The 24,195-nt window shown below is 45.1% G+C and overlaps 1 protein-coding gene and 1 long non-coding RNA gene across 5 annotated transcripts in view; both read right to left on the bottom strand.

Moving 5' to 3' along the window:
- LOC127057109 (uncharacterized) overlaps positions 1-24,195 on the bottom strand; it is a 116,833-nt gene that overhangs the window by 14,174 nt on the left and 78,464 nt on the right. The window lies entirely within an intron of this gene.
- DZIP1L (DAZ interacting zinc finger protein 1 like) overlaps positions 946-24,195 on the bottom strand; it is a 49,084-nt gene continuing 25,834 nt past the window's right edge. For 2 of the 4 annotated variants that reach the window (XM_050965411.1, XM_050965408.1), the window contains exons 7-16: positions 23,909-23,971; positions 19,030-19,170; positions 17,731-17,761; positions 16,288-16,338; positions 14,693-14,829; positions 13,068-13,260; positions 11,927-12,137; positions 10,277-10,476; positions 7,209-7,348; positions 4,733-5,451 (exon numbers count right to left, since the gene is read on the bottom strand). In XM_050965411.1, coding sequence (XP_050821368.1) covers positions 5,272-5,451; positions 7,209-7,348; positions 10,277-10,476; positions 11,927-12,137; positions 13,068-13,260; positions 14,693-14,829; positions 16,288-16,338; positions 17,731-17,761; positions 19,030-19,170; positions 23,909-23,971 — 1,347 coding nt within the window. In that variant the 3' untranslated portion in view covers positions 4,733-5,271. Of the gene's footprint in view, positions 2,706-4,732; positions 5,452-7,208; positions 7,349-10,276; positions 10,477-11,926; positions 12,138-13,067; positions 13,261-14,692; positions 14,830-16,287; positions 16,339-17,730; positions 17,762-19,029; positions 19,171-23,908; positions 23,972-24,195 lie in introns of those variants that run through there. The other 2 variants (XR_007775968.1, XM_050965409.1) reach the window with 2 other exon arrangements.

Below are 24,195 nucleotides of genomic sequence, written 5' to 3'. Positions count from 1 at the left end.
CCCATTGTGTGGCACCTCTTGTTTGCAGCCATTCGTAGCTGGCACACAGATTCTTTTCTTCTTCCCCTCATTTGTGAATGCAGGGCTACCTGCTCCTTTCAATGAGTTTTGGCTCTCCTGTTGGCCGGGTCAGTGAGACATGAAACTTTGGGAGTCTCTGACTGCCCTTGTGGTCTTTATGGTTCTTTCCACATGTTCCTAGACTCTCTTCACTGAAATGGTTAAAAATGCTGGCCAGGGCCATGAGAGCAGCTGCCTTGGAATCCCTATTACAAAGTGGACATCAATCTAAAGGCCACAGTTAGGCTTCTGCATGGGATCCATATTCATAGATTCCAAGGTCAGAAGTGACCATTGTGATTCTGTCTTCTGACCTTCATAACACAGGCCAGACACTTGCCCCCAAACCATTCCTAGAGCAATGACGTGTGGGGAGGGGGCTGGGCTCAGGCAGAGCCAGGGGAATGGCAATGGGAGCCAAAGCCTACAGGACTGCGTGTGGTGTCTCTAGATGAGAGAACCAGTGTGGTCCAATGACTAAGGCAGCAGCTGAGCAATTCCATTGCCCTGCTGTGTAAGTCACTTCACCTCTTTATGCTTGTGTTTTGGCTCTTTAGATTGGAAGATCTACAGGGTCAATCTCTTACTATGTGATTGTACAGCGCCTAGCACGCTGTGCTGAGCTGGAGGTACCAGAAATCTTTGATAACAGTAAGGGAGCTACAGCTAGGGAGTGGAGGCTTATGGCCCATGAGTTAGGAACAGGATTTGATTTCCTTAGCCCATGTGTATTTACTCTAGCTTAAGGAGCATTTCAGCTAACACCTTGGACCTGTGACAATGTAAACTCATTTACTATTCCAGAGCATGTTTGGTGGGACTCTTTCATTTGTTTTCCCCAGACAAAAACTCCAAAAGGAACGACTTAAAAGAAAACCCCACTGCTGAAACAAACATGTTTTACTGAAGGAAGCATTCAAAAATAGGCTGATCATCAGCTAAAGGATAACATCTGTTAAAGTAATTGTATAGTATCCAGCATAGCTATGACACTGTAGCCATAATAAATAATTAATACCAATACATCGTAATTCTTACTTAAAACGGGAACATTAATTAGTGCTGGGGTGTATGGAACATGCTTCCATGTTTTCAAATAGGGTTTGTTTGCACTTGTTTTGAGATTGTTGGTTACCAGGTATCTTTGATATTTTATGAAAGCTCAGACACGTCATTTTGGATTGAATTTCTATTTCCATTCTCCTAAACTCAGACTCTTTTACAATCCACAGATGATGAGACCAGACATGTAAAATGTTAGATTAAAATATTTTTCCCTAATGACAGAGGCACTAGAAATTAAATTGGATGAAAAAAGTGGGAAAATATAATGAATTTTGCTTTTAATTTGATCATTTTTTTTAAAAGAGTGAAATTACAAAAATTTAAAGTAACTCTACACTTGGTTGAAAAAAAGGGGAGAGGGCATGGAGATTGTAAAAATGTCACAGATTTTCCTGTTTTACAAATTTACAAAAGTTAGAAATCTGAATTGTCAAAATTCTCTCATACACAGCATATAAGTAGATGTACAAAAATGTATAGATTTCCTGGCACTTACTTCATTTTTAAGGCTAAATTTACACAGCAACACTCATTTTATGCAGTAACTTCTTTACACTGACTATATTGATTCTTTGGATAGGATCCTCCAATAATTTAAAAATAAGAAGGGGAGAAAAGCTCTGATCTGCATTTCTGTTCAGCTGCACACAGGCAAACTCCCTTCTAGAGCAGGAAGGCCCTGGTTGTTTCCCATCATATGGAGGGTGACATAATAGGAAGAGGATCGATCCAGCAATGGCTACTAGCCAAGACTGTCAGGGACACAACCCTTGCTCTGGGTGTTCCTAACCCTCCAAATGCCAGAAACAGGGACTGGATGAAAGGGGAGGGATCACTTGATAATTGCCCTATTCTCGCTGAAGCATCTGACAGTGGTCACTGTCAGTAGACAGAATACTGGGCTAGATGGACCATTGGTCTGACCCAGTATGGTCATTCTTATGCTCTTAAGAGTCCTTTTGCTTTCTAAAACCAGTTCTAAACTCATGAACAGATATTTTTGATGGGAATACTAAAGGGACACCATTCATTTAATCCTCCCACCAAGTCTGACACTTTTTCACATACTCTTCTTTCAAGCAATGCTTCGGTCTCTTCAGTGATGCCAATCTGAAAACCTACTTTTGTTCCTATTTTTCCATTAAATTTTTACTTTTGACAGCACTCTTTGTCAAGTCACTTTGTGTTTCTCCTTGTCTAGTCAGTTTCCCTTAGCAGGGGGGAGACAAATCATATTTTAAAAAAATGATAATTTGATTGTACAACAAAAAAGGGCAGGCAGACTCAGGAGCAGGGATATTTTTAAGTGTTTTAAGAAGACACTCGATTTCAAAATGAAAGTGTCCCTTGAACACAGGCAGTTGCCTCTGAAACAGTTATCTAGCAAAGCAGTTAAGCCCAGCTCCTCAAAGGTGCCTAGATCCCACTGAAATACTTTTCAGGATCTGGGCCTTAAGCACAAGCATAATATCAAGCACTGACGCACTGAAGACAGTGGGACCATTCCCATGCTAACGTGCTTTGCTGCATCAAGGCCTGGGAGCAGAATAACTCTCTTGCTAGAGCAACACAGAGGAACTCTGCAACAAAGAAGAAAAATACCCTGATTAAGAAGGACAGTGCAAATCAGTAGCAGATACGTTGTAAAGCAAAGGGAGCTAGAGCAAATGCGGTGAAACCTTGTTAAACCTTTGGAGTCTGTGGAAATATATCACAGCCTTGTAAAAGTACCATGGAAAGCATCCTCAAGTGAGTCGGCGGTAGCATTTGGGAAGGCTGTTATATTGATTGTTATGTAAGTAATACACCATATCCAGCCATTCTAGTCACACAGGGGGCCAGATCCGTCATTAAGGCACAGCTAGCACCCTACCTCCCTTGAGATTCAGGAAGCACTTGCACGGAGCAGCTCCTGCACTCTGGCGTGGCCACAGACTGCGGAGGTCCCTTGCCAGTGGGACGCTAGGGAAGTGTTTGCATCCTCCTCCTTTGTGAACCTGAATAAGGCACGGCCACAAGCCACCTTGCAGATATACCTTAAATTCCCAGTGCTACTGGCCGTAACGGCGAGGGGCCGTGTTCCTCTGGTGCAGCTGGGGAGATTGTGAGGCACTGTAGAGTTCACTGCTGAACCTTGTGGATTCTCAATACACAGAGTACACAGTACACAGGATACGGCTTCATTTGAACTTCCTGTGCTTTTCAGGGCATGACACTGTGGAGCTGATCCTCGGCACTGCACCTTGTGTAACACTTTATGCACATCCACGGGGAGGATCTAAGCAGCTACTGTTCTGACTAGGTAATATTTTATGCTCCTTGGTGTAAGCAGCAGCATAAGGTGCAAGCTCACAGAGAGCTGGGCTCTGCATATTTATGTGACAGAGCTCCATTGCTTTCTGTAATGTGCTTTACATAAGTGCACCTGCTAGAGCAGATCTGTTCCTGCAACCTGCTCCTGAGTTTCCAGCCGCAACCTGAGTCAGTACTAAGTATAGCAGCCCTGCTCCTTTCTGAGGCTGTGGCGCCATCGGGTGGGTGTTTCTGTATATGTGTTCTCAGAGAACTTGCCAAGCATTCCCAGCTGTATTAGTGTTTCCTTTAAAAAGAACAGGAGTACTTGTGGCACCTTAGAGACTAACAAATTTATTTCAGCATGAGCTTTCGTGGGCTACAGCCCACTTCTTCGGATGCAGTGAGCTGTAGCCCACAAAAGCTCATGCTGAAATAAATTTGTTAGTCTCTAAGGTGTGACAAGTACTCCTGTTCTTTTTGTGGATACAGACTAACATGGCTGCTATTCTGAAGTGTTTCCTTTGTCACCCCCTGCATTGCTTTGTCAGCTGTAGGACATGGCTCATCAGAGCTGGTGTACTCTGTCAAAGGGAGTAGCTGCAGCCAGGCCAATGCTGAGGGGCCTGTCCCTGCAGCACTGAGAGGGTTAACAGAGTCCTGTTTCTTGTATCTTATCTTTTGCTCCCTGGCTATAAAATCAGGACCTGATTCACACTCCTAGGGGAACACTTCCAGTGTGAGGTGGGGAAGGGGGATAGAAACCTGCTGAGGCTCTCCTTATGGAGAATGTTCCAGTGGGGAGAGGAGGTATGCCCACTGCAGAACAGGCCATGGAGCCAGCCCAACCATCCCACAGTCTGGGAGGACCAGCCGTCCATCTGAGACCCTGTGCTCCAATCCCTCCTCCCACGCCTGCTCCGTGGCAAAGTGCCTCCTACGGAACTGAGCTGATGGGGCCTTGCAGCCAGCAGCTTTCACTAGGATCCCTCCTACAGGGGGCTCCCCAGCGCAGACAGTGGGGAGGCATTAAAATAACCTAGCTGTGGCCTGTATTATCTTTTCATGGAGACGTGTGCAGGGCTGTGGGGGTCCAAAATGCTTCCCCATCCCTCCCAGGGCCCTGCCCTATCTCCCCGGCCCATCTTCTCCCCCCGGCAGACCAAGGATCACCCACCACAGGACCTGGGGGAATGGGGGGATGATGCCACCAAGGCAGCTGATCCCCTAGCCACATGGAAGGGGTTGATCTTACTGTGAATCTATGCACAGTAAGCTGTCTGTTGGGGATCTCTCTGGGCAGGAGGAGTGAGGAGGGGATGAGAAGCCTGGGGGCTGCACCTGCAGCCTTGATGTCACAATGGCCTCCATACTATGTGCGACCCCTCTCCAGAGTGTCCAAAGGATGGCAGCCATGTCCTTGCCTTGCCCCCACAGCCCTGTGTATCCCCTGAATGCTGCCCCAGACTCTTCCCTCCATGCGCTCAGCCCACTACTTTCTTCACACTGATGGCTGGGCAGCAGAATGTGCCCCTCCACACGCAGGGGTGTTGAACGATACGTTTTTCCAACCAGCCCAGGAGACGCTGACCCGCACGCACTGTGGAGAGGGCACCTGGGCAGTCGTTGCAAAAATGCATCATAGCTAGGTATCACTTGGGGCCATGGGACAGGGATTCCCATTCTGATTGCTCTAAACTGGTGGGTTGTTTTTAAATCGGAGCCCAGTGCCTGATCTTCCTATAGTAACAGGATTCCAAAGCCTTGTGGCCACATAGCAGGAACTTCCAGCTTTGGCACTGGGCCCTGAAATCCAAGCCCTTGTAGGGTATGGCGAAGGGGCTGTCACGCAAGTCACCAGCCTCCAGCCCTCGTGCTGCTGGAACTCCAGATGCTGGTGCCCTGCGACCCTGTCGAGTCCCCACTGTGCCTCACAGCTGGTTGCCGCTGCTGCTTCGTCTGGCTCTTGGCGTCCAGGAGTTGGGTGATCTCTTCAAGGGAGGAAGTCTCCAAGTCGCTGTTCTCATCCACAAACTGCATGGGGAATGAGAGGAGACAGAATGAGCAAATATGATGAGCATGAGCCGGTGCCATCTTTGCTGATAATGGCTTGGCTGATTGCAGGGGGCTGGCATGGGGTTAGTGTAGTGCTTGCGGTCTGCACCCATGGGAGCATTTCTACGTGGCAAGCCTTCCTTCTCAGCCAAATAAAAATGTAGGTTTATCAAATGCTTCCTTCAGCTATTGGTTTTCTGTTGCAGCTCCCCAGCACTTCCCAGGGCAAGGCAGGGCCATTTGTTGCCCAACAGCAGAACTACTTATAGGGTCAGATTATGGAGCATGAACTATAAGGATTCCCTAGGAAACTCAAACACACAGTTATGGGGCTGATCAGGCTGTTGGGATCATCTAGTTTGACCTCTTGCATAACACAGGACAGAGGATCAGCCTGGGATTCCTGCACCAAGCCTACATCTTGTGGGTTGAACTGGAATGTATATTTTAGAATGAGACATCCAGTCTTGATTTAATGGATCTGAGAGAGGAACTGGGCAGAGATGCTTGAAGTGTGTCAAGTTACAGAATTTTCATGACATTTCAAAAACTGGAAAAAAAAAATACTTGGGGAACAATGTTGAGATAGTTGCAGAAAGTCTTCCCCTGAATCTGTTCCTAAACAATCCCTCATGACCTATTGCCAGTGGGCACTGACATTCACTTTTGGCTCGGCATCTGTTTCAATAAAACCAATGACATTTCACTCATTGAACAGGTCTGACACTTTATGTAAATTACAGCTACAACACAGTCTTCCCAGGGATCTAAGGACCCAATCCTTAAGCTGGATTTGCCAGGATAGTTCCTTGTACCCACAAGTATCTTATAGCAGGATCGGGTTACTTTACACCCAAACAGAGGTATCTTTGTATTTTCTTGGGCGAGATTTGGCCTTACTTTGCATGTCATTCATTTACCCCGCCTCTGACGACTGTTTTCAGATTCCTACTGTGATTTCAGTAAGGAATCCCCTGTGTTAGTGGCTTGGCTGGGATTATTTCTGATTTATCCCACAACACCATATTGTGCCCAAGTTGCATGAGAAGCGCAAGATTTAATGTGATGATGTAATTTGATGCTCGCTAGACTCTTTCCCCCCCATGTTCATGGGTTGCAAATCATTTTGTAAATCTCACTCTTGGCTTTCTACTTTGCCAGATGAAGGCAGAGAATCTCTTTCACATTGTTGTGAAGAAACTTTTTGGTATGCTCAGTGGAGCTGTTCAGGGAAAGTAATTTTAAAAAGCAATAGGACTTCAGTGCTGCAGCCATTTATGGTAAATAGTTTGTGTAATTAAAATTGAGGTTACATATGTCCCATTTTAGTAATCTGATAGTTTTTTCATCATGTCACCCCAGTTAGCTCTGGACATGTTTCAGAGACTTCTGTTTTATTTCATTCCCAGGCATTTCATGTCTGTCTGTAACCATGTGAATTTCCATTTTCCAAAGATGGTGAATAGGCAAATATTTGGAAGGGGCTACAAAATAACTGGATGATGAGGCAGATCCTCCACAGCTGTAAATTACCATCACTCCTCCCAGCAGAGACTGTCTATGTGACCAGGCCGCTGGGCCGATTTACACCAACTGACAATCAGTCCCATTGGGCTAAATGCTGAGATGACGCTGGTTTCAACACTAAATCATTGCATTCCCAAATGCCAGACATTTCCCTTTCTCTGCATGGCTTGCCCAGCTTTCTCCAAAAGTCTGTCTGTTGCACAAGGTACCTGGAGTTTCTTGTCTGAGTGACTTGCTTTAGGAGAGTCAGAGGGCAAGTCGGGGAGGAGATTTTTCCCACCAGCAGGCTTCTTTGCTGGCATGCTCAGTGTGTGCTCCAGTTTTTTAGCCATTGCAGACACCAGCGTCCCTGCACAGAACACAGCTTGTTAGAACTGGAATCCAGGGCCCTGCAGTCACATGGTTAATATCACTGCACAACTGAATTGCTCATCAGGACTCAGAGTGGATGAGAAAGATTTCCTTCCAGACCTCTTTTCCAGTTTAAAAGGGAATATGTTGCTGGTGAAAGGTGTCAGTGACGGAGCTGAGAAGCCAACTATAGTTTATAGTACATAGGACTGAGAGGGACCTCCTGGGTCACTGAGTCCAGTCTCATGCTTTCTCAGGCAACCCAATCATATTGCTTGCAAACTTACCAAACTCCATCTTCAAACAATTCAGTTGTTTACCCTCAGTGCTCCTATCAGGTAGCTGTTCCAAAACCTCACTCCCCTGATGGTTAGAAACAGTCCTAACTTCCAGCCTCAATTCATCCATAGGGTACATACAATCAGCTGCAGGCTACCACAGCAGTGTGCCTCAATCCTGAGTTGCTAAGGCTCCTGCTAAGCACTGGAGCTGCTAGTCCATGTCTAGTCAGGCCTTCCAAAAAGAGCTAATGTGGACTCTCGTTGTGGTGACAATTTTTGTGATGCAAATGGCTGGCAGCTAGGCAGTGGATAGAAGCCACCCACTCATTTCATAGACAGGGCTGACTAGCAGCCAGGGAAGAATGACTTTTGTCCACACCTGGCCTGGTTCAGCTCTGAACTGCTGCCTGCACATGAAAGGCTTTGTGGCTCATGGCCAATCACTGAGATTACCCAGTTATTGGAGATGTCAATGCAAAGTACTGACATCATGGCCGGTGGAGCCACTGGGTCATTTCCATGGATGCCAAGGCCAGAAGGAACCATTGGCACCATCCAGTCTGATCTCCTGTGTAGCACAGGCCAGAGAACTTCCCCAAAGTAATTCCTAGAGCAGAGCTTTTAGAAACACAGCCCGTCTGGATTTAAAAATTGTCAGCGACAGATAGGGTGACCAGATGTCCCTATTTTATAGGGATAGTCCCGATATTTGGGGCTTTTTCTTCTATAGGTACCTATTACCTCCCACCCCCTGTCCCAATTCTTCACACTTGCTGTCTGGTCACCCTAGTGACAGAGAATCCACCACAAACCTTTGTAAACTGCTCCAATGGTTTAGGGCCTGTCTAGTGACCTCCAGTTAACAGATTGCCAGTTAACTCAACATAGTTAGCATGTGTATAAGAAATAGTCTTAACATGCCCCAAATACCTATTCCAGGATAAAAACACCTCTAGTTGACCATGAAGCTGGGCACAGAGTGAACCACAAAGGCAATAGTTTTCACTGCCAAAACCCATTGGTTTTACTGTGGGATAACTAGAACGCATTAATTATCCTGCTGGAAAGCCCTAGGGGAGACAAGGCTCTGAAGTTTTTACTGCGAGAATGGTCTGCGAGATCAACACTATACCTCTCCCTGTGGTTCACCTGTGTACAAGGTTTATAGCCTTCAACAAATGCTTGGGGAGCATTCACACTAGCCTAAGAAACCTTTGGTGCTACACAAGTCCTTTGTGTAGTGCTAGCTAAAACACTTTTGGTGCTATACAAGTCCTTTGTGTAGTGCCAGCTAAAACACCTTTGGTGTACACAAGTCCTTTGCCAATAATGTGCATCAGGAATGTCGCTTAAAGGGACAACTTCAACCTGTGGGACTAAAAATGTGGTACCCAATGTAACAGACTTGCCATATGTCTGTCTCTGCAGTGGCTGCTCCACAGATGAAAGATGCCTGCTGCTGCTCCCAGGCAATGGACATCATTTAGCTCCAGCAGGAGAAGCTGGTGCATTGGAGCTAAAAGCCTTCGATTTATTCCCCACTGGGGATTCAGCCAGGGAACTGCGGTATCTACTACAGCACCTAAGGCTTCTATAATAGAAGGGAGCTAGTTGAAATAAATGATTCTCTCTGCTGTGCATTTGACAGCCCTTTGTACATAGTTTGTTTCATTGTTTCCCTGTATAGTCAGTTTCTATCTTGCCTGAAATGCGCCCCCCCGCCAATAAATCTTAGTAGGGCAGCAGAAAACCCCTGATATTTGTTCCCCAAAAGCATTGTTTAAAAAGACAGCATACCCACTTTCAAGGGTGAGCTAGCAGAAACTACCATTTTAGTCCATTTAAAAATGCCAAGCTGAGAGGTCCCTTTGAACAACATTATTTCTTACACCTAGAGAAGATATTGAGAAATCCCCTGGCAAGGCCTATTCTAAAGGGATAGAGAAGGAACCATGCACTCTACTCTCTGGGGATTAAGAGGGGAGTGACTGCATTTTGAAAGCACATTAGTGTTAATCCCCTCACAAAGGCCCTAATCCAGGAAGGTACTTGTGTACATGTGTATTTTTATGCAGTGAATAGTCCCCTGGACTTCAGTGGGACTGCTCATGTGGATTGGGGCCAAAGTGACTTAGTAATGGCTCTGCAGGAAAATAGAACCTGGTTCTGTTTCCCATAGGGAGGAGTATGTATCCCGGAGCAGGGTGAAGGCTACCTATCTGTGAACACCCCTTAGCAGAACCAGCAGCGTGCCACTGCAACTGACTTCCAAGAGTGCGGATGCATCAGGACAAAGTCTTGTTCCTGATACTCTTAGCTTGGCACCTCTGGGTCTTGTGTTAGGAAAGGCAGGGTGAGAAATGTCCTTTTCTGGGGCCTTAGCACTAGTGCACTTAGGATTCTATTGCTGAAGAATGACCACCCCATTCTCTTCACAATCAGTTTCCCCCAGCCTGAGAACAGGGGCCAAATAGACACTAACATACAATTGCCCCTTTTGTTGGCTTAAGCTGTCAAATGTAGAAACAGATGTGCATGCAAATTTCCTCTTTCCTTCAGTATCAGGGCATGAACTATGATGGAGATTTCTGATTTTAGCACATTAACTATATTCTGATAGATTAACATTATTATTTATGATTCACCTGTTGGAGCGGTTCCTATGGCTGGGCTGGCTTTTCCCTCCGAGGAATCGAAGTCAGACCAGTCTGATGAGGTTTCATCATTCTGGGTCAGCCTCAAAGGCATTTGCATTTGCTGCAGGGTGACGGGATGTTCGAATTTCACAGGAGTGAGGCTGGCATGGTCCCCCCCAGAGTCCTCCTCGGAACTGAAAGGTGGGGTGCTGAAAGTAAAATGATGGAAGAAGGAAAGGTCGGACATGGAGGATGCGGAGGGCTCTGAGCAGCTGGGTCAGAAATATCTGAGACAATCTGTGATGAGGAGACCGAGATTGTTGTCATTAAATACAGAGTGGCAGCGCTTTGGCTAGAAAGCGTGTGTGTTCAAGTCCCCTGGTGCGGCAAGAGCATATGTACAACCAGCACTGAAACTCTGAACAGCAAGGTAGAGTACTGGAACAAATATTGGGCCTGTTTTCCTCTTCTCTCCTTCACCTCAATCCCACTGGTACCTGCAGCAGCTGCTCCATGTACCTCAACCTTGGCCTCAGCACCACATCACTTTCAGGGCCAGGCTATCACAGCTTCAGTACCTAGCTTGTTCCCTACCAGCAGGGGGAGCAGGAACTTCTGACTGTCAATCCATTCTCATCAGTCCAAAATGCTGCCACAAATACTCAAGTATTTTGACCAATTCTTGGTCTATTTCCAGCTCATCTTCAAAACCCTCAGCTGGCTTCCTTTTCCTCCCAGGGGCAAATGTGAGCTTCTTGTTCTCACTTTTAAAACCCCACACAACTCAGTTACTCCATACCTCTCCTCAGTCATCTCTTAACCTCTCCCAGTTGCCCTCTTCATTCTGCCTAAGCAGCATGGACTCTCCATTCTTGTCCTTCTAGTCTCTTTTATTACTAGAGCTACTTGGAAACGTCACTTTTTTGTCAAAATAGAAATGTTCTGAAAAAGTGTTGACATTTCCTGTAGAGGGGAAAAAACCCAACATAAAGCATTTTGATGATGTCAAAATGTCCTGGTTTGATATTCTTGGAATGGAATGTTTAGACTTTTCAGTTGGAAACAAAATTAATTGGGTTTTATTTTATATTCTATGAAACTTGTAAAAGGAAAAGGTTAAATTGGAACCAATGTTTAGATTTTATCAATGTTTCTATGGACCTCCACAACGTTTTTTGAATTTCGTTTTTGGGAAATTGTCATGTTACAACATGTGGAAGCGCCTTCTCTGGAGATTTTCAAAAGGAAGTTATATAGTCTTGGATGGTTTAGACACAACAAATCCTGCATCTTACCAGGGGGTTAGATTAGATGACCCTTGCAGTCCCTTCTCACCCCATGGTTTTATGAATCAGAGTTAGTGCTGGTGTATCTACTTGAGCTTGAAATTACACCTCCATCCTTAGGGTAGACATACCCTCCGTAGGACCTGCAGGTCAGACATTTCAGGTCCACCTCACTCAAAGCTTCCTGCCACAACAAATGATATGCGTTTGCACTGCACCTAGCACAGTGGGGCCCTGGGGCTACTGCAGTACACGTTGTAATACAATAAGGATGTCCAAGCTCGGTACGAGGCTGCTAGCCCCAGTAAGCATGCTAGTGAAAGGCATGAGTGCAATGTCTGTGGTGAGGATGCAAGGTGTGGATGGGCCTCACCTTGGCTGCTGGATGGCAGCAGGTCGTGGGCTGCTGGCTTTGCTTTGTGGAATTACTCTGGGAACCTTTTCTGGGCTGTGGGAATAGCTGGCTTTGCTCCGAGGAGTTGGTTTGGGCGTCTCCTTCGCATAGAGCTGTAACTCAGCTTGCAGCACTCTAGAATGGGCAGATGTGACCCGGCAAGACGACAGTGGGCTCCTCTGGCTTTTAGCTGGAAAGGTACAAGGCATGCTGAGAGCAAAGGCTAGATGGACCTTTGGTCTGACCCAATATAGACATTCTTTAACACCTACAAACTGCTTGACCCATGCAGGTATTTGCCCAGCAGCCAAGATTAGTGCTTGTAAATCGATGTTACCAAACTGGATTGGCTTAAGAAAAGAAAAAGATGTACAAATTGAGTGGCTGATTAGACCTCCCATGCTTTACTATCTAACATTCTCAAAATGTCACACAGCCAATGTAGCCAGTGTTAAGTGATTTCCTTCCCCTCCCACCCCCATACATCCACTTCACACTGGGATGAGAGGTTGACATATGTGACTCTGCCTGACTTGGCCAATACAGTAACTCAGCTGGTGTAACAGAGAGCTGTTTTTAGGCTGCTCTAAACTGTGCTGAAGGATGTTTTGGTCCCTGCTGGCCCAAAAATAGAGAAGCAGAAAGGTGGGTTAGAACCACCTTCCTTTCCTCACCCCACCTGCACTGTCCTTCTGATATTTCCTGTGTGGCATTCCACTAATGTGTGATGATACTGTGCATTGTGGTTCCCTGTAACTTCCATTCAATGGTGATAAATTGGCTCTCTGCATGTTCTAGCAACAGGCAGAAGGAAGAGAGTTTGCGGACCAGGCTTTTCTTGTAGCTCTTTTCCCTTTGAGCTCTTCCCCCCAACTTCCCAGAGCTGAGAAGTGTGTGTTTTATTTATATATATATATTTTTTTTGCAAGCTCATTCAAGGCAAGCAGTGCACACAGCAAATGTAAATGGTTATTTGACACTGAACACAATATCTATCTTGCCCAGTTTTCCTTGGGGATGCACAATGGGTCACGGAAATGTCTCGTGACAATAGTACTATGTTGGGATTGAACTCTTGTCTGCAGCACAGGTTTCCAAAGACAGCATCACAGCTCTTTACCTGAGACTACTGAAAGTTGCTGTGGCAAAACGTCATCATTCTTCTGGTGCTGCTTGACTTTCCAGGTGACCTCTCGTACTAGCTTGTCCCTCAAGCTGAGGAGATTTGGAAATTTCTTGGCCTTCTGCTGCTGCTGAGTCCTTACGAGGGAGCTCAGATTTTTATAGGTCTGAGCTGGAATCCCCTTCGCAGCCTAAAGCAGAGAAAATTGTGGGTAACATGATAACCACTCTGACATAATTCTGACACTGCCTCAGATGGTGAAACAAGCCTTCTCCCCTAAGGTTTCCATCACCTCTGAAAGAGAACCTGGCCTTCTACAAACTATGGATCTCACCTAACTTTCCATCACATTCACCTGGCTTTGGATCCGGCCTTATGCCCAGAATGGTTATCAGCATAAGATAGAGAGACTCCTCCCCCATCAGGTGACCCAGTATCAGATTCCATCCATCCTTTGTACTGGGGGGTTGACAATATATGTAATAAGAGTCCCAGCCCAGAGGGGTGTATGCTCCATTGAGGTGCACTGCAACAGGGTACCTACCACCGGTGTGGACAAGTGAGCGCTCTCGACCCTCCACTTCTGTCAGCATCACGTACGCCAGTCCCCAGACCCACAGGAGATTTTTAATTATTTTCTTCACTTAGCCCTGTCTACACTAGAGACTGGTGACATTCAAACTCTACCTCTCCGGAACACACCACCCAGTCACAAGAGTGTCACTGGTAGCATACAGGGGCACACACGCCTGGACTATACCTGCTCTGAGTAAGGCTAACCATTGGGTACATCTCACTGCAGATGAAGGGGTGATTGTAGCAGGGGTAGATATACCTGTGCTAGCTTTAATCCAGCTAGCACGGGTAGCAATAGCAGTGAGGACATGGTGGCATGGATCCTGGAGTAGGCTAACAATGTAAATACATACCCAGAGTCCCTGCTGGGCTAGTCCCCACTACCAGTGTTACCCATGCCACCTCATCTGCAGTGTAGTCATACCCTCTATGTCACCCACCACCATGTTGCTCTCCACCTATGAAGTGCCAGCGTAGACAGCGAGCATTGCTTTAGCAGCTGCAATGGTGTGGTTAGTCCTCCCAGTGGAATCCCACATGTCTCCAAAGGGATAGGAACAAGCTCAGAGAACTGGCTCTGTCGCCTGCAGGGTCACTCACATGCTGACTGCATGCAAGCCTTGGAGGACCTGAGGCAGACTGGGGGTGCTCCCCTCTCTCCCATGCCCCACTTCAATGCAGGTCTCAGTTGCTTTTGGCTCTGCTGGGTCTCTCTGGGAAGGATGCACCCTCCCTCTCTGGAGTATGAAGGAAGGACACAGAAACTGGATGACAAGCACTGGGCAGGGACTCTCTACACAGCACCTGTTGCAATGGGATGCTGATCTCAGTTAGGGCCTCTACTTAGCACAGTAACTTAAATGAAATTTGAGGTGCTCTTTATATCCATGCAATGTTCTCTCCCAAATATTAACTGTACCCTGGCTAGCTAATTAATATTTGAAACACTGGAAGGCATGAAAGGGACAAGGAGTGAAGGAGTTGCACTGCACATAAAGAGACGTCTCTCTCCACTCTTTTTTGGTTTTCCCTCTCCTCATACTCACCTTCTTCACACCCATACTCTCCAGCTTCTCCTCCAATGTCTCCTCCAGAATGGGGCGGAACTGCTTCAGCAGGTTGGGATTCCTCCGCAGGGCTTCCAGGAGCCTCTGCTTCACATTGAGAGTGTCCTCCAAATCTGCTGCAAAACCCAAAATCACAAGGCTGGGTTTGGATGGACCAAACTCTCAATATCAAAGTCAGAGCCAGAGACTCTGGGACCAGAGGCCTGGTCCCTCCTGGAGACTCTCCTCTGTAGCAAAGGTGGATTGGTAGTGCCCTCTTCCCCAGCTGTGGCATGTTTTCAAGTTTTTTTTCCACAACCACAAGGGCAAGACATATATAAACAAAAGCTGAGATTCTAACATCACGAAAGGATCCTGGGAGCTGGGCACTAGGCACGTGTCTATTGCGCCTTTGCCTTAATCTGTCCCCATCATAACTTTCTCAGTATCTGACCACCCCAGGCCACATCCCTGACTCTGCTGTTGGAAGGCAGATTATGCTAATTTAATGAGTAAGTTGGGACCCATCCCAAGTTTCACTGGGAGAATCAGGTGCTCAATTGTGCAGTTATTGTGTTGCCACACATTCATACTATGTTTCTCAGGCTGGTTGCAAATTTGCCATCTAAACTGATTCTGATGGAAAATTGGATTTTCATCTAAACAAAATTTTTCATGAAGTTTCTACTTTCTCTGAAATTATTTGATTTTTTTGGTTAAAAACCAAATGCCCCAAAACTGAAATGTTTTTGCCAAAAATTCCTCAGAATATATCTCCCATGATGCACCATGGTCTCCTCTTGGGATTCCCTGATGTTCCACCTCCTCTCTCCAAGAGATGATTCCATGGTGCATACTGGGAGAAGTAGTCCAACTCAGGAGCCTGAATTATAGAGAAGAATGGGAGCATGAAGCACCCAAACTACAACTCCCATGAGGCACCATAGCAGTATTTCCAAATTGAAATACTTTGGTTTTCAGCTGATTTTTTGTTTGGTAGTTATTTTTCTGCTGAAAAATTGAAAATTTTTGTCAGAAAAAATTAAATGAAAATGTGGGGTGATTATTTTCTTTCATTTTTGTCAAAAACTTCTTCCCATTTTTGACCAGCTCATGGTACATGGCTCCATAAGGCTGGGTCGGTAAGTGATTCTTGGCTTTTCCTTCCACTTAAACTCTCCTCAGAGCTCAGGGATTGCTCCTGCAGACAGCACTATTCTTCTGAGGGAGAGGTAGAGTGCTGACTTCAGGGTGGCATTACCCTCTGGGTGCTGTTGGGTTGTATGATGTTGAGAGCCAAGGTACAGTCAGGTTCCTTCTTACAGGGAGACAGTGTGGGCCTGAGCGCAAGAAGGGCATCCTTGTTGAAAATATCTAACCCCAAGGAGCATGCAGAAGTTGGCTTGCTGTGATGCTGTTGCAATCAAGTGACTGTGCTGTGCTCAACCTTGGGGAGAAAACATCTGGGACAGAGTACCTCACCCAAGGACTGTTTTGTCCCGAAATTCTTCCTTTTTGCACATCCTGATCAATGTCTAAAGTCCAACACCTGTGTGACACCAGGAGAGAAGGACTTTCATTTATATGATAGATACCTTCTTCAGAAGACTCCTCTAGATCTGGTACCTTGGGTGTTTCCTGGGTCACTGCAGAGAAGAGAAATCCTTGATGGCTCAGAGACCTATGTACGATTAGTTACATATCTGCTGGGAGGGACCTTATCCCCAGAAAAGGAAGACTCACTCCTCTAATGAACACTATGAAAACGGTGGGGTCTTCAAAGCTAGTAACTCAACTAGTTCCGCACACAGACTCTTAGGACCTTGTAGGATGTGAGGAGGTGAGAAGGTCTGCCCCATTTGTTTGAGTCTGGCACTGTAACTTTGTGCTTGTAACAGACGGGTGCAGAACCTGGGCCTAAGTCATCCCTGATTACAGGATGGGTCCCGTCTGAGAGGAATCAGGTGAGACCCTGACTAAATGCAGAACAGTCTGGGAGACCTTCAAGATAGGAAGGGGTTCTGGGACAACTGCAATACAGATCCAACCCAGAGTCAATGGAACCCAGAGTTGAGGGTGGGGCTGGGTTCCCTCACTGGCATAAACCCTTTACAAAGGTAGCTGAGCCCAGCAAGGGAGCAGCAGATTGAGCCAAGAAGAAGCCCCATAGAAGATGGAAGGATTTTTTTGTTTCTGTTATGGACATTTTGGACCTTTTAGTTGGGACAGTTGTGACTCGGGAAGGGGTGGCCTTAAAATCCTGAACCAACTCAACTGACAATTTACCCAACAAGCCGCCACGGCGTTGGAATGATGGTTGGCAGGGGGTGCTGGCCCAGTGTGAGAGCTGCAATACCAAGCCAGGCCACAAGAGAGTGCCTAGTGGGGAGGAGACTGTTACAGTGATGGCAGAAATATCTAAAATCTCTTTGCTGCCAAGACTGGTTTCTGACACTTCAGGGCTCTCTGCAGCTTAGCAGCCACAGCATCTGAAGGGAAGTCCTTGCTCTGCCCTGGCACTGGCATTGTGGGAAACTCTGCTCTCAGTGAGAAACTCTGAGATGGAAAAATTCCTTATTCATGTGCAACTGGTTACCGGAACAAAGAATCATTTGGGTGGGGCTCTTACTTTTCTTGCCAGATCTAAATCCCTAGGGGCAAGTCTACACTATTTTGCTACATTGACATAACTGCATTGCTGTAGCGCGACTGGTAAAGATGCTGTATGCCGATGGGAAGGGGCATTCCCATCAGCATAATTACTTCACTTCTGTGAGAGGTAGAAGCTATGTTGGTGGGAGAGCATCTTCCACTGACATAGCGCCAGTGTGGACAGTGCTTAGTCGCTGTAACTTGCGTCATTCAAGTTTTTTTTACACTGCTGAGATATTTTCCTTGCTTGCTTGCCTGAACCAGAAAGTATGTTGTAAAGGCTGTCAAGAGAGAGATGAAGTTGTACATGCAGCTGGGTGGTGCGGTCACAGCTGTGGAAATTTTATCAGTTCTCACTCTCATTAACCCAAAAGACACAACATTACCTTCAGCTTTGCTTGCAGACAGTATCCTGATCTGCAAAGAAATTATCTATCATTATCCACCATTCAAAGACCAGTTTCTTTTGTCTGCAAAGTCTAGTAACTTTTTTATCTCTAAATGGAGTTTGCACCATTGAGCACATCATCAAAGGATGCACAAAATAATTTGATGAAAGGCCAAAGCCTAAGCTGAGTTCATCATACATGGAAGGGAGACATTTTTGCTGGAATTATACACCAGATGGTTCCTAGGTGGACACTTTGCCAGCAGACAAAAGGAAAAGTTTTATTTATTACATACAGTTATATGTAACACTGTCTCAGTCAAAGGTCTGGAAAAGAATAAAATAATTTCCAAGCCGCAATACAAAATGTTGTCCCATTATTATTCTGTACATGGCTCATGCCTGCTCATTCCCATATGTATGTGTTGTGTTGCGATTTTGTGGGACTTAGGCCATTTCTATACTACAGGCACTACAATGCCAATGTAGCACCATAGTGCAGATGCTTCCTACATCTATGGAAGGGGTTTTTCATCCATGTAGTTAATCCATCTCCCCAAGCAGCAGTAGCTAGATCAGCAAAAGAATTCTTCCATCAGTTGAGGCATGTCTATACCAGGGGTTAGGCTGCCTTAACTATAGAGCTCAGGGATGTGAATTTTTCACACCCCTGAGCAGTATAGCTAGGACGACCTAAACTGAAGTGTAGCCCAAGCCTGAGACCCTGATTTGACAAACCATTTTAGCACAGGCTCCTGCTTAAATCCATCCTGAGTTAGTAAAACATTTAAGCATGTGCTTAAAGTTAAGGACATGCTTAAGTGCTTTGCTGAATCAGAGCCCACATCTTTAATTGTATCACCACTATATTTTAGCTCAAGCACCAGCAGCAGTTACAGTTGGGGGCCTTGAAGGACCCTTCTTGCCTCCTTATAACTGTTTGCCCTTTTTCCCCCCCTTCAAAACTAGTCATTTTTGAGACTGAGTAAAAAAAACCAATGTTTTCCCCATTGTAAAAATCCTCCACTCATTTTTGGATAGCTCTAGTACTTCAGCAGTTTGTGTGGCAAGCTGAAATACCTCAGGTATATGGTCCTTACTGAGGCAAAGTGAGTGGCTTAAAAATCACACTTCAGACGCACTCTAAAGTAAATAACTGTTACTGCCTGAGCTGAAGATGCCATCTTCTGTAGCTCAAAGGCTATGGCAGACTCATAGACTAGGTATGGATTAGCCTTTGGAGTGGGACAAAGAGCCATGCTGTATGCACAGGCCCACAAGAACATGGCAAGCTTACTGTTTTCTCCTGCGACCTGATAACCTTGGTCTGCTCTTTGAGCCGAGCATTGAGCGAGCCCATTTGCTGTTGGAAGCGGTCGGCAGCTATTCGTTGGTCCTGAGACAGGGAGGCCCGGAGTCTCTCATTTTCACTCTTTAACTGAGAGAGACAAGGAAGGTAATTATGAGACCTGGACTTGACGAATATAAAATATGGTGAAAATACCATTTTGCCCATTAGCTCAGATTGCTCTCCTGGCCACTGTTAAGTGGGGCAGCTCCTGAATTTTCATTTTGCCTTGAGATTTTATTTTGCACTGAGACCCAGTGGCATATTTATAAACTTCTGAGGCTCTTTTTTCCTGCTTGATCATAGGTTCAAATCAAGACCAAGCAGAGAGAGAAGAAACAGAAAATGCAGACATTATAGATTTGACTTTACAATTCTGATTCAATTTGTCTATATTACATTAAAATTAACATATTATATGTATCTATAGTGATAAATATATCATTGAAATTAATATGTATCATTTTGATCAATTTTGTTTCAATTATATTAAAGATGAATCTGTATTAGTTAATATTTTATCATGTTTCAATATTATTGAAATGAAACATTTCAATGATCAAAAATTTTCATTTCACAAGACATTTCAAAAGGGTCAGAATTTCCCACCAGGTAGAAATTCTATCTTCCAACCAGCTCTAGTAGCAAGTGATCCACAGCTGCTACTGTCTGATGGTGCTCAGTATCCTCTGTGTAATGTTAGCAGATGGTCACTTTCCACTTCTGGAAGCATGCATGGCTGCATCACAAAGCCACTGCGACAACTGACGGTACCGTGGGAATCTTCCCATTGACTTTAACTGGAGTCACATTGGGCCCTTATATTTCAAGATACATTTTTGTTTACCCTAATCAGTCCATGACCAGCTTTGTAAAGTGTTTCTTCTCTATTGTAGGGCTGCCAACATTGTATTTCAAAAATAAGAGATGGTTTTCTAAGTACCCCTGCCCACCATCCTCCTCCTGATATTATTATCATTATTATTTTATTTATTAAGTACTCACCTACCTGCACCAGGGCTATTTCTTGCAGCTTTCTGCAGCACTCAGTAATTCCCAATCTTGTGGCACAGAGATGAAAAAATAAGGGAAGCTGCTTGTAATAAGGGGCTGTTGGCAACCCTACTGAAACCCCTCATTGTAAAACCCCTTGAGCTCATAGACTCATAGACTCCAGGACTGGAAGGGACCTCGAGAGGTCATCAAGTCCAGTCCCCTGCCCTCATGGCAGGACCAAATATTGTCTAGACCATCCCTAATAGACATTTATCTAACCTACTCTTAAATATCTCCAGAGATGGAGATTCCACAACTTCCCTAGGCAATCTATTCCAGTGTTTAACTACTCTGACAGTTAGGAACTTTTTCCTAATGTCCAACCTAAATCTCCCTTGCTGCAGTTTTAGCCCATTGCTTCTTGTTCTATCACTGGAGGCTAAGGTGAACAAGTTTTCTCCTTCCTCCTGATGACACCCTTTTAGATACCTGAAAACTGCTATCATGTCCCCTCTCAGTCTTCTCTTTTCCAAACTAAACAAACCCAATTCCTTCAGCCTTCCTTCATAGGTCATGTTCTCAAGACCTTTAATCATTCTTGTTGCTCTTCTCTGGATCCTCTCCAATTTCTCCACATCTTTCTTGAAATGCGGTGCCCAGAACTGGACACAATACTCCAGCTGAGGCCTGACCAGCGCAGAGTAAAGCGGAAGAATGACTTCTCGTGTCTTGTTTACAACACACCTGTTAATGCATCCCAGAATCACGTTTGCTTTTTTTGCAACAGTATCACACTGTTGACTCATATTAAGCTTGTGGTCTACTATGACCCCTAGATCTCTTTCTGCCATTCTCCTTCCTAGATAGTCTCTTCCCATTCTGTATGTGTGAAACTGATTGTTCCTTCCTAAGTGGAGCACTTTGCATTTATCTTTATTGAACTTCATCCTGTTTACCTCAGACCATTTCTCCAATTTGTCCAGATCATTTTGAATTTTGACCCTGTCCTCCAAAGCAGTTGCAATCCCTCCCAGTTTGGTATCGTCCGCAAACTTAATAAGCGTACTTTCTATGCCAACATCTAAATCGTTGATGAAGATTTTGAACAGAACAGGTCCCAAAACAGACCCCTGTGGAACCCCACTTGTTATACCTTTCCAGCAGGATTGGGAGCCATTAACAACTACTCTCTGAGTACGGTTATCCAGCCAGTTATGCACCCACCTTATAGTAGCCCCATCTAAATTGTACTTTCCTAGTTTATCTATAAGAATATCATGAGAGACCGTATCAAATGCCTTACTAAAGTCTAGGTATATCACATCCACCGCTTGTCCCTTATCCACAAGGCTCGTTATCCTATCAAAGAATGCTATCAGATTAGTTTGACACGATTTGTTCTTTACAAATCCATGCTGGCTATTCCCTATCACCTTACCACCTTCCAAGTGTTTGCAGATGATTTCATAATTACCTGCTCCATTATCTTCCCTGGCACAGAAGTTAAACTAACTGGTCTGTAGTTTCCTGGGTTGTTTTTATTTCCCTTTTTATAGATGGGCACTATATTTGCCCTTTTCCAGTCTTCTGGAATCTCCCCCGTCTCCCATGATTTCCCAAAGATAATAGCTAGAGGCTCAGATACCTCTTCTATTAACTCCTTGAGTATTCTAGGATGCATTTCCTGAGGCCCTGGTGACTTGCAGGCATCTAACTTTTCTAAATGATTTTTTACTTGCTCTTTTTTTATTTTATCTTCTAAACCTACCCTCTTCCCGTAAGCATTCACTATATTAGACATTCCTTCAGACTTCTCAGTGAAGACCAAAACAAAGAAGTCATTAAGCATCTCTGCCATTTCCAAGTCTCCCGTTACTGTTTCCCCCTCCTTACTGAGCAGTGGGCCTACCCTGTCCTTGGTCTTCCTCTTGCTTCTAATGTATTGATAAAAAGTCTTCTTGTTTCCCTTTATTCCCATAGCTTGTTTGAGTTCATTTTGTGCCTTTGCCTTTCTAATCTTGCCTCTGCATTCCCGTGTTATTTGCCTATATTCATCCTTTGTAATCTGACCTAGTTTCCATTTTTTATATGACTCCTTTCTTTTTTTGTAGGTCATGCAAGATCTCGTGGTTAAGCCAAGGTGGTCTTTTGCCACATTTTTTATCTTTCCTAACCATCGGAATAGCTTGTTTTTGGGCCCTTAATAGTGTCCCTTTGAAAAACTGCCAACTCTCCTCAGTTGTTTTTCCCCTCAGTCTTGATTCCCATGGGACCTTACCTATCAGCTCTCTGAGCTTACCAAAATCCGGCTTCCTGAAATCCATTGTCTCTATTCTGCTGTACTCCCTTCTACCCTTCATTAGAATTACAAATTCTATGATTTCATGATCACTTTCACCCAAGCTTCCTTCTACTTTCAAATTCTCAACAAGTTCCTCCCTATTTGTTAAAATCAAGTCTAGAACAGTTTCCCCCCAGTAGCTTTTTCAACTTTCTGAAATAAAAAGTTGTCTGCAATGCAGTCCAGGAACTTATTGGATAGTCTGTGCCCTGCGTTGTTATTTTCCCAACATATATCTGGATAGTTGAAGTCCCCCATCACCACCAAATCTTGGGCTTTGGATGATTTTGTTAATTGTTTGAAAAAAGCCTCATCCACCTCTTCCACCTGATTAGGTGGCCTGTAGTAGACTCCCAGCATGACATCACCAGTGTTTTTTACCACTTTTAGCCTAACCCAGAGACTCTCAACACTTCCGTCTCCTATGTCCATCTCCACCTCAGTCCAAGTGTGTACATTTTTAATACATAAGGCAACACCTCCTCCCTTTTTCCCCTGTCTATCCTTCCTGAGCAAACTATACTCATCCACACCAACATTCCAGTCGTGTGTATTATCCCACCAAGTTTCAGTAATGCCAACAATGTCATAGTTGTATTTATTTATTAGCACTTCCAGTTCTTCCTGCTTATTACCCATACTTCTTGCATTTGTATATAGGCATCTAAGATACTGGTTTGATCTTGCCTCCCAGCTTTGCCCTGACCCTCCTTCCTCGCAGCCATTATAGCCCGTGCTCCCTCCTGTTTCCAACTCATCTCCCAGGTCTTGTTCCCCACTTACCTGTGGGGTTTGCTCACCTGTCCCCGTCGAACCTAGTTTAAAGCCCTCCTTACTAGGTTAGCCAGTCTGTCCGCAAATAAGGCCTTTCCCCTTAAGCTATTTTGTAAGAAAGCTACTATTGAAAAAGAACATAAGAACGGCCATACTGGGTCTGACCAATGATCCATCTAGACCAGTATCGTGTCTTCTGACTGGCCAGTGCCTGACGATTCAGAAGGAGTGAACAGAATAGGGCAATTGTGAGTGATCTGTTCCATCACCCAATCCCAGCGTCTGGGAACTAGAGATTTTAGGGACATATGGAGCATACGATCCGCTTTGGCTAACAGCCATTGATGGACCTATCCACTTCACGAACTCATCTAATTCTTTGTTGAGCCCACTTTTACTTTTGGCCTTCACAACATCCCATGGCAAAAAGAAAAAAAAAATAGTTACTATTGAGCCTTTGCGCTACACTGCAGGGCTGTCTTCTTTGTTTCCAGTGGATGGACCGAATTCTGCCGAGGGAGCTCTGTGCAGCTGATGTGGTCTAATATTGCTGATGTGTTAAACTGAGGCAGAAAGAACCTTCTGCAAATGTGTCTGTGAGATGTGAGTCTGGGTAGCACAAGCAGGATCTTACTGTGGGCCTCAGGAGCTTATGACTGACGTGCAACCCATGGGAGAACTCTGAGTCATCGCTTTTAGCTTCCGTGTGGTACTTACCTCTTCCTTTTCCATCTGGTGCTCCTTCTGAAGCTCCTTCAGCTTCTTCTTCCATTCTGTTTTCTGACAAATCAAAAATACTTTGGTTTTTCTTCTTATTCAGTTTGCCACAAGTGTGCCATTATTCACCATTACTGTTATCCAAAGTTTCAGAGGTTAAGGCTCGTACGGAGCACTTCCCAATGTTTCCATTCTCCAAGCTACCTAGCCTTCTGTGGCTTGACCTTTGGACCTCATATGACTGTTTCAGGGCAGCCTTAAACCTGGGATAGGGCTCTTCCTCCAAC

The sequence above is a fragment of the Gopherus flavomarginatus genome, chromosome 8, assembly GCF_025201925.1.
Source record: "Gopherus flavomarginatus isolate rGopFla2 chromosome 8, rGopFla2.mat.asm, whole genome shotgun sequence".
Lineage (NCBI taxonomy): Eukaryota > Metazoa > Chordata > Testudines > Testudinidae > Gopherus > Gopherus flavomarginatus.
The sequence above is the reverse complement of the archived record's forward strand: the minus strand, read 5'-3'. Positions and strand labels throughout refer to the sequence as shown.